Here is a 10340-nt window from a genome sequence, read left to right as displayed (position 1 = left end):
CACCTGCCTCTGTAATCTATATGTGTTTTTGTTTGTAGAAGGAAATACAGCTTTGTGTGTGAGAGAACAACACTGATGTAAAGTGTTGACAAGAACAACAAGCTAAAGAGCGACATGTGCAGCTCAGCAGCTGGTTGTGATTGTACTTGTCATATTAATGATTCATGTTTGTGTCAATAAAGCTTGCAGTTATCCAGAATATTATAAAACTTTTTTGTCTTTCTTCAATGATGAGAAGGAAGACAGTATTCAGACATTTCATTATTCTGTTTACAACAAAATGACACAAAGGACTAGAAAACATAACCCCACGTTTTTTAATATATTTACAAAAACCACTGAGGCATTATGAAATCAGAATCAAATATGTAAGCAGGCAAATTTACTCAATTCTAATGAAGGAATTAAAAAATAAAAAAGTTTAATTTTAAAGCACAATTTCCTTCTAAAGAGATTCATTTCTAACAATAAGATTGGTTGGTTGATTTTTTTGTTTAGTTATAACTGACTTCAAAGTAAAATAACTGCGTCACATGTAATACTCAATTAACGTTGGAGATGTCAGTCAATTATTCTTCTACTCATATGTAAAACCTTGCAGTTCCATGGTGTCCTGTTTGTACTGCTATGACCTTGTTATAGGACCCACTTTGTACCATCATCTGATCTGTTTCTGTTTTGACACTTTTCAGATTGTAGCACCTAAAAGTTGAATGAGCTTGGCTGATTCTGTGAGTTGTTTTAAAACTCTGCTGAAAACTTAGTTTTATAGTTTAGTATTTTCTAATATTTCAAACATTTTCTGCTTGTTTAATGTTCCCTGGCTATGTACATCTTTAATTTTGATTACAGTTCTTAATAATATTATTTTTTTTATTATATAACATATATTATCTCTGTGTAAACACTGGGTCTTCATGCACTCCCATACTATATTATTCTCCTGCATCATCAGCTTGAGCTGACTGTCAAGCTCCTTTTCCAAGCTCCTAAGACTACGATGACATGGATGACTGAGAACCTTCACAGACAGACCCTAACCCTAATCAGGATGGAAAATTTGTGTCAAACACAAAAAAAAAATTAATGAGGCAAGAGGCAGAAGGCAGCACTCTCTCTCTGGGCACTATTTACAATTAAGGGGAAAGCATTTATGATTATTATTATTATTACTGTTTAAATTCAAAGCATGCATTAATTGGTTGAGATCTATTTTAATATACGTGAAATAATTAAAAAAAAAAATTTTAACTTTTATTTAAATGATTTATAATAAAGTTAGTTGTTTTTATATAATTGGACAAAAATAACTTGAGCTTATTATAATAAGATTATACTAGAGTATATCTGAATTTCATTCTGTTTCTTTTTGTAAAGCTTTTTTGTCAGCTCTGTGTTCTGTCTCCCTGCAGCTGCAGTCAGTTTCTGCTGTAACAGCTCAGTGTCTCTGCAGTCTGACTGAGGGAGGTTTTTGTATGACTACAAATCACTGTGCGAACACCCAAACACTGTTTATTTTGTGGGCACTCTTACAATAATAAACTGCTGCATCTTCAGCCTGAACTCCACTGATGGTCATAGAGAAGTCAGAGCTGCTTCCACTGCCATTAAATCGAGATGGTGTTCCTGACTCAAGTGTTTTCACATATTTTATTAGGAGCTTTGGTGTCTGTCCAGATTTTTGTTGATACCAAAACATGCCCTGATCCCCATCAGTATATCTGACAACAGCTGGGTTGGTCCTACAGGTCAGAGTGACAGTGGATCCAGGAGTAAATGTCACTACTGGAGGTTGAGTCACAGTCACCTGACCGCTGCATCCTGCAGACAAAAACAAATCATTCATTTATCAGCAGAAATCAATGAGAGAAAAAGCAGCACATCATGGTTGAAATGTTGCTGAGTGAATGAACCTGTAAAACAGCAGCAGGTCAGCGTCCAGATGAGGATGGTGATGAGAGTCATGGTGGTTGTGCTTTCTGCTGTGTTGACTGACAGATGTGAGTCCTGCAGTGTTGAACTCACAGAACTATAAACCTTCTCAGTTCTCTGGAGGATCAGCTGATGATGCAAAGCCTCCTCTCTATGGAAATGATTTCTCTGCTCTCAACACACAACAAAGCAATGTGAAAAGCAACAATAAATTATTATGACATGATTATGATTCTAACAAAACACTGGAAAATACTTCAGAAAAGCGATTCTTTTTAACATCTGGATTAAAATGGCAGGTTGGTTGGAAAGCGTAGATTTTACTTTTTTAATCAAGAAAAATATTAAAACAATCCTTAATTATTTTTTTTTTAAAGAAAGCCATTTGAACACAAACACTTTTATGATAAATATTTTCTAAACTGTGAAGTTTACTGGGGAAAGTAGTTAATTTCCAGCGTTTAGAGGCTTGATCAGAGTGTGGGAGGTTTTTGTACGGCCGCTTAATGAGTTTGTATCACTGTGGTACACTTTTGGTGGAGGAACCAAACTCATCATTCACTGTAAGTATCTAAATCTTCTCATTAACACAAAATATTATACTATTACTATTTTGAATATGTCATCAGAATGTATTTAAACATTGTGTGTTAAATTATATTCTGGGTGTTTTACATGATGTGTACATGGTTGGATTTAGTCATAGTAGCTGTTATTGAAAACTTGGTATCAGAAAGTGTGAATATATAATACAGTATCATAACTGAATGTTTATATAGTACTGAAAATTAAAATTATATTTTGAATAAATCTATTTTAATTAAGTTTTTTTTGTATTTATCTGTGAATAAATATTTTTTCACAAAATCTGAGGCTGAAAATAGCACGAGGAAGCTTTGATTTTATTTAGTTAACTGGATAAAAAGGTTTTACATTCTTGGCTTAAAAATAAAAGAGTTTTATTTAGATGCAATTTAACGGTTCCATCGCGAGTTTATGGTTCAGTACTTTGAGGTAGTAAAACTGAAGTGAAACAAACAGATGGCAGTCTGTACAGACGGTTCATTTTTTTCAGTTAAGAAAATAAATGTAGGAACTAGATGCTGTACAATATAATTACTTTTATGGCAGGTTTAGAAAAAAAGATGTGTAACCTAGGGGAAAATTCCAACTTTAAATGTAAAATTCCAACTTTGTCATTATTTGTAATTGTTATTTTTCCATTTCTTCCACGATGCTGTTAATCTCTGTCATGTATCATAACTGTGTAATGTTCAGCTCTCTGTCCTACAGCAGAAGTTAATCTGCTCCTTGTGTGTTCCTGCTCTCCCTTCCAGCTGGCCCCATGGTCAGACCCTCAGTCTCTCTGCTTCAACCCTCCCCTGAGGATCTCTCTGGGTGCACCACCACACTGGCCTGCCTGTTGACCGGCTACTCTCCAGAGGGAGCCGAGGTGAGATGGGAGGTGGACGGCAGAGAGGTGACAGAAGGGGTCCTGACCAGCTCAGAGGAGAAGAAGAGTGATCGCTACAGCAGCAGCAGCACCCTGACCTTGAGCCAGAAAAGCTGGTTGAAGGGAGAGCTTTACTCCTGCAAGGTCATCCATCATGGCCACACACAGTCCCAGTCCCTGAGCAGGAGCTGGTGTGAAGGCTAGAGGAGTTACCGAAGCCCAGGACAGGAGCCGGGTGTGTGGGGAGCAGGAGAAAGACACCTGCCTCTGTGATCTATATGTGTTTTTGTTTGTAGAAGGAAATACAGCTTTGTGTGTGAGAGAACGACACTGATGTAAAGTGTTGACAAGAACAACAAGCTAAAGAGCGACATGTGCAGCTCAGCAGCTGGTTGTGATTGTACTTGTCATATTAATGATTCATGTTTGTGTCAATAAAGCTTGCAGTTATCCAGAATATTATAAAACTTTTTTGTCTTTCTTCAATGATGAGAAGGAAGACAGTATTCAGACATTTCATTATTCTGTTTACAACAAAATGACACAAAGGACTAGAAAACATAACCCCACGTTTTTTAATATATTTACAAAAACCACTGAGGCATTATGAAATCAGAATCAAATATGTAAGCAGGCAAATTTACTCAATTCTAATGAAGGAATTAAAAAATAAAAAAGTTTAATTTTAAAGCACAATTTCCTTCTAAAGAGATTCATTTCTAACAATAAGATTGGTTGGTTGATTTTTTTGTTTAGTTATAACTGACTTCAAAGTAAAATAACTGCGTCACATGTAATACTCAATTAACGTTGGAGATGTCAGTCAATTATTCTTCTACTCATATGTAAAACCTTGCAGTTCCATGGTGTCCTGTTTGTACTGCTATGACCTTGTTATAGGACCCACTTTGTACCATCATCTGATCTGTTTCTGTTTTGACACTTTTCAAATTGTAGCACCTAAAAGTTGAATGAGCTTGGCTGATTCTGTGAGTGTTTCTTAAAACTCTGCTGAAAACTTAGTTTTATAGTTTAGCATTTTCTAATATTTCAAACATTTTCTGATTGCTTAATCTTCCCTGGCTATGTACATCTTTAATTTTGATTACAGTTCTTAATAATAGTAGTTTTTTATTATATAACATATATTATCTGTGCGTAAACACTGGGTCTTCATGCACTCCCGTACAACATTATTCTCCTGCGTCATCAGCCTGAACTGACTGTCAAGCTCCTTTTCCAAGCTCCTAAGACTACGATGACCTGGATGACTGAGAACCTTCACAGACAGACCCTAACCCTAATCAGGATGGACAATTTGTGTCAAAAACAAAAAATAAGAAGAAGGCAAGAGGCAGAAGGCAGCTCACTTACTTGGGACTATTTACAATTAAGGGTATAGTATTTATGATGATTATTTTTATTACTGTTTAAATTCAAAGCATACAAAGTTAATTGTTTGTATATAATTGGACTCAAATAACTTGAGGTTATTATAATTCTTTTATACTAGAGTATATTTGAATTTCATTCTGTTTCTCTTGACAAAGCTTTTTTTCGTAAAGGTATTGCCAGGATTCCTGGATCCCATCGTTTTCGGTTCTTGTTCACTGTTTTTTCCACGTTCCATTTCCTGTTTCATTATGTTCAGCCGTGCACTCACCTGTGTCCAATTATCATCATCATTCAGTCTGTTTATTTAAGTTCCTCAGTTTTACCAGTTCACTGTCGTGTCATTGATGTTGATGTCGTCTTTCCCGTGTGTGCTCTCAGTTCAGCCAGCCATTCAGTTATCCAGCCAGTCAGTGTTTGTTCATCTTCTATTCATCCACTCTTTATAATAAACCATCTTCAGTTCATCACTATCCACGAGTCCTGCATTTGGGTCAGTTCTTCGCATCCGCACACAAATCCTGTCAGATATAATGCTTTTTGGTGTTATGTTGGATAGAAAAGACAGATGTGAAACGTAAAAGTGAGATCAGAGGTCAAATGTGATAGAATCACCATATAACAGTATCATTGAAACTCTATTAAATACTTGGTATCTTAGTGTTAAAAAAAACTCTGAGCTGATAGAACACGAGCATTAATCTTTGAAAGTGATGAAATTTTATTAGAACATCTGAGTGAGTACAATGATTTTTGTGTTCTTTTAAGAAGTATATTTGTTGTTGTTTTTTTATTTTCTTTGTTGACAAAAATACACAGTACACCAAAAGATTGTTATTTTGAAAACTATTTTGAAACTAATCTGTGAAAAAATATAGTGTGAAATTCCCCCCCAAAAATGAATATCACTCCATTGTACGTGGTGATATTTGATATCATAGATGTTATATTTTATTATATATTACATAAAAATGTATTTGTGGTAATTACATGTGAAGATAAAATAATTTGATGTCTTTAGGTTCTTTACAGTCCGTATGAAGTGATTAAGATAAGATAAGATAACCTTTATCATTAATTTGTTGGAAGGCTGCCGACCTTTGCCAGCACCATCATACCCCTCTGACCATACATACATTACAACATCACATGGGGAAGACAGGTCAGAGAGATATAATAATGGAAAATGCACAGCATGAGGAAAGACGAGGAGGAAAAATAACTCCCCCCAGACTGAGCTCCAACAGGGAGATCAGTTTGAGAACAGAAAAAAACACCTCAGCACATAGCTCATGAATCAGCACATCTCACAACATAGAAGACATAAGCTTCAAAGGCGTATGGAGGGGGTGGGGGGTGAGTGTAGGTCTGTGTCAGTCTACATGTGTATCTTTGCGTGTGAGTGTGTTCCGTGTTCAACCGAGAGAAAGTGTCCCTTCACCTGGTTAGGCAAACGTCAACAGTCTTCGGTCGACGTGGGTCTGACTGAGGGAGGTTTTTGTATGACTACAAATCACTGTGCGAACACTTTACCGGTGGGTCAATCTGTTTTTAATGAATGGTTTTCTGTATTTATCTGCAAATACATTTTTTTTTAATCTGAAATCTGAGACTGAGATTGTATTTATTTATACAAACAGTAAAACATTCTTACCTTAAAGATCTTTTATTTATTTGCAGATTAACAGTTTCATCACTGAGTTTATAGTTTATTAGTCTGATGTAGTAAAAAGGAAGTGAAACAAACAGATGACAAAGTCCAGCTCTGTTTGTTTTCCATCAAGAAAATAACTGTAACAACAAGACATTTATTCTAAATTATGTGTTAATGTGACTGTGAAAATACAATTTTTTAATATTTGTTTGTTAAAAGTGTTAGGGTCTCCTATTTATGACCTTTCATCTGATCACAGTGTGATTCACACAGTTAATCCACAGTGCTGTTAATCTCTGTCATGTACCATAACTGTGTAATGCTCAGCTGTTGCTGAAAATATGATATGATGACTTGCACTGAAATTTTTGACACCATGTTGGATATGACATTTTATGCTGTTGACTAAATGAATTAGTTTTCATACAGATGCACTTTAACAGACTTTACAGTTCATTAGTCTGATGTGATGAAAAGGAAGTGAAGCAAACAGATGACAAACTTTAACGTTTCCTGTACACATTTCAATTTTATCATCAAGAAAACAAATACAGTAACACATTCACTAATTATTTATACTTTGTTAAAACCTAATATTTCCAATTTCTCAGTTTCTGATCACATACAGTTAATCCACAGGCCTGTTAATCTCTGTCATGTATCATAACTGTCTCATGTCAGCTATCTCTCCTACAGTAGAGGTTAATCTACTCTTTGTGTGTCTGTGATCGTCCCTCCAGCTGGCCCCATGGTCAGACCCTCAGTCTCCCTGCTTCAACCATCCTCTGAGAAGCTCTCTGGAGGCCCAGTCACACTGGCCTGCCTGCTGACCGGCTACTCTCCTCAGGGAGCTGAAGTGAGATGTAGATGGCACAGAGGTGACAGAGGGGGTCCTGAAGAGCTTAGAAGAAGAGAAGAGTAGTCGCTACAGCAGCAGCAGCACCCTGATGCTGAGCCAAGAGAACTGGATGAACGCAGAGGTGTTCTCCTGCAGGGTGAACCATCATGACTACTGGCAGGCCAAGTCTTTCCGCAAGAACCGGTGTGAGGGCTAGAGGGGCTGCTGAAGTCCAGGACAGGAGCTTAGTGTGGGGGAGCAGGAGATACATCCCTGCTGCTCTGATCAATATGAGTTTGAAAGTTTGTAGATGAAATTATTTGATAACAACAACTTAGATAGTGACGTGTGTAGAAGCTGGATGTGAGTGTACCAAATATCTGCCTTATTACTGATTCATATTTTTGCCAAAGAGCTTGCAGTGATCCATATTATTAAGTCTTTTGTCTGATTTTTAAATATACTTGCTCTATAATTGTAGTGTAGTGTGCTATATATTAACCTGTTCCCCTAACATGTGAAAAATCAAGACTGGGAGGAGATTAAGATGGCAGGGCTGCATCTGGCCTGAACATCTGGAACAAATCAAATGTGAGGTGATCTCTTAAAATTAAGGGAATAGTTGAAAGAACCTTGTGGTCGTTTATTTATTTATTTTAGCAGGATGACAATATCTGAAAATTTTACTCTTGCTGAAAAAAAAATAACTTGAGTTTGATTCAGTAAATAAATTCTCCATTTTACATTTAAACTTTGAAGAGATCTACAAAATAAAAGCTCATGTGGTCTTGCCATGTCCAAAACTTCAATATAAAATGTATCTTAGTGAGGGTGCTCATAATGAAATATGTAAGTACACAATTACTCTGAATGTTTTATTTTGCATTATAACAATAACAACAGCAAAATATTTTTATATTACTTTATGTACAGCAATGTTTTGAGGTAAATATCAAATGACACAGACTTTAAATTGTGCCACTTCATTTGAAAGTTTCCACATCTGTAATTGGAGTCAGTGAGCCAGTCCTTGAGTCTGTACAGAAGCTCACAGCTGCAACACTGCAAATAGTAACAGAAAGAGGCTTTTGTATGACTGTATATTAGTGTGCGCATGCTCGGTCAGAATACACATCCATACAGTAGTAATCTCGATCATCAGCTTGAACTCCACTGACTGTCAGATTGAACTCAGGCTCAGATCCACTGCTGAAATGACTCGGCGTACCAGATTCACTTCTGCTGATTTTGTGAAACTGTAGTATGTGAGGCTGTCCAGGTTTCTGAAGGTACCAGCTGAGATCATCATCAATTCCTTTACTGGCTGTACAGCTCAGAGAGACCGTCTGCCCCAAAGCAGCAGCCTTAAATACAGGAGACTGAGTCACAGATAGAACGGCATCTGATACCAGTGGTTCATTAAAAGTTCGAACTAAGTGCAGTGTCAGTGTTCTCTGACAGCATGGTGGGAGTTTCTAAAAATGACAAACTCTTCATTAATCCCATGCAAATGTATCTGGAGCAACTCTGACATATTACAAAACAATAATATGATAGACTTCCCAAATTGGAGTTGTAAAGGAATAAAATACTTGGAACATATATTAGAAGAAACTGACTGTATTTCGTTTGACAGACTACAATATGGGATCAACAAGAAAATATTTTTAGAATATCAACACTCACTCCCTGCTCTCACCCACACAAACTACAGACCTGCATCCACCTGCTCCCTCTGAACCCCCACCCTCCTGACATACAAAACTCTGAACCACCACCATTGCTTTTTACTGACTGCCCTATCCCCACTTGCACACAAACTTGCCCACAATCCCTATGATTGTGTTGGATACTGCTGTTTATATAATTGTGTAGTACTGTATTGTGTTGTACATAAGACTCCTATTTTATTTTTTATCTTTTTATCTTTAGTGTACACTGAGGGCCAGTGGGCATTGCAATTTCAAATTCCTGTGTATGACTGTGCATATGGTCTTTAACTTTACATAAACTTATATAAGTCACATAGTTACATTAGATATAATCTCTAGAATTTTATAGTTTATATATCAAAACTGAAAAATCTAAAAATTAAAATACTAACATCATCACAATCTACATTAGACTTTTTTGGTAACAGCAAAAGTATGTAAAGTAAAACATTTAATTAACTTCAATAATGTTAAAATTCTATCAACTGGGCTACATTAACCACAATCATGTACTTAAACACAATAATTGATTGGACCAGTTATTCTCATCAGTCTCTTCATTGACAATCTGCACCTGCAGCCTTCAGTTGAAGTGAAAGATGTGTTTCCTCTATTTTACTGTGTGAACACTCCACCATCATGCCAACGCAGACAGTAATAATCTGCAGCAGCTTAAAAGAACCCAACATGATGGAGTTATTGGAAAAATCATCCTGATGAAGTTTTCTGTGTGAGTCCATTAAAAAACCTTTAAATCTGAGGAGTTGTAAGGCATAAAAACAATTATTTATTTATTCATCAAATTGTATTATCATTAATTTGATCTATTAGACTCAGAGAGGACACTGAAATAACAAACTTGTTTTCCTTTTCCTTTTGTACTATAGGTTGACAGTAATGATAGTCAGTCATGGGATTGTTGTAATAACCACAACTTGTCAACAACTTCTCCTGCCTTAGGTTTTGGGTGCAGATATGCTCTTTATTTTTATTAATGAGCTGAAATACATTAGAGACATTTTATACCTTCAAATCTCCTCTTCTTCAAAACCACGTAAAAGAAAAAGAAAAATGAGAACAATGCCAATTTCTTTTGGAATTTTCATTTTTTTTCACTCTTGCTAAACCTTCTCTTTCAAAATATTTATTTATAACCTTTGGTGAGAGGTTGACAAACCTCTGATTCATTTTCAGCTTTTATTCTATGGTGAACTAACAGGGTACTCATTTGTAACTGCTCTCACCTCCAGCAGGACTTTGTGCTCCCCCAGTGATGACAAATGGTGTACTGGAAGCCCAGGATAAGAGTTCAGTGTGACACAAGCAGCCTGCTTCTTTTATCAATATGAGTTTGAACAA

At 36.2% G+C, this 10340-nt stretch overlaps 1 pseudogene and 1 gene segment (V, D, J or C); one reads left to right on the top strand and one right to left on the bottom strand.

Moving 5' to 3' along the window:
• Nucleotides 1-1486: 1486 nt before the first annotated feature.
• Nucleotides 1487-1965, bottom strand: LOC146552233 (putative non-functional immunoglobulin kappa variable 6D-41 pseudogene; annotated as a pseudogene).
• A 5214-nt stretch (nucleotides 1966-7179) lies between these two features.
• On the top strand, nucleotides 7180-7486 carry LOC146552232 (immunoglobulin lambda constant 7-like). The segment is given in 2 exon segments: nucleotides 7180-7287; nucleotides 7331-7486. Coding segments are annotated over 2 exon segments (264 nt in total).
• Nucleotides 7487-10340: the final 2854 nt, after the last annotated feature.

Source organism: Mchenga conophoros, linkage group LG19, assembly GCF_057382185.1.
Source record: "Mchenga conophoros isolate Kocher_MC1m ecotype Shallow Benthic linkage group LG19, M_conophoros_male_GT1.1, whole genome shotgun sequence".
Classification (NCBI taxonomy): domain Eukaryota; kingdom Metazoa; phylum Chordata; class Actinopteri; order Cichliformes; family Cichlidae; genus Mchenga; species Mchenga conophoros.
Note: the sequence above shows the minus strand (reverse complement) of the source record. Positions and strands in the feature narration are given on the sequence as shown.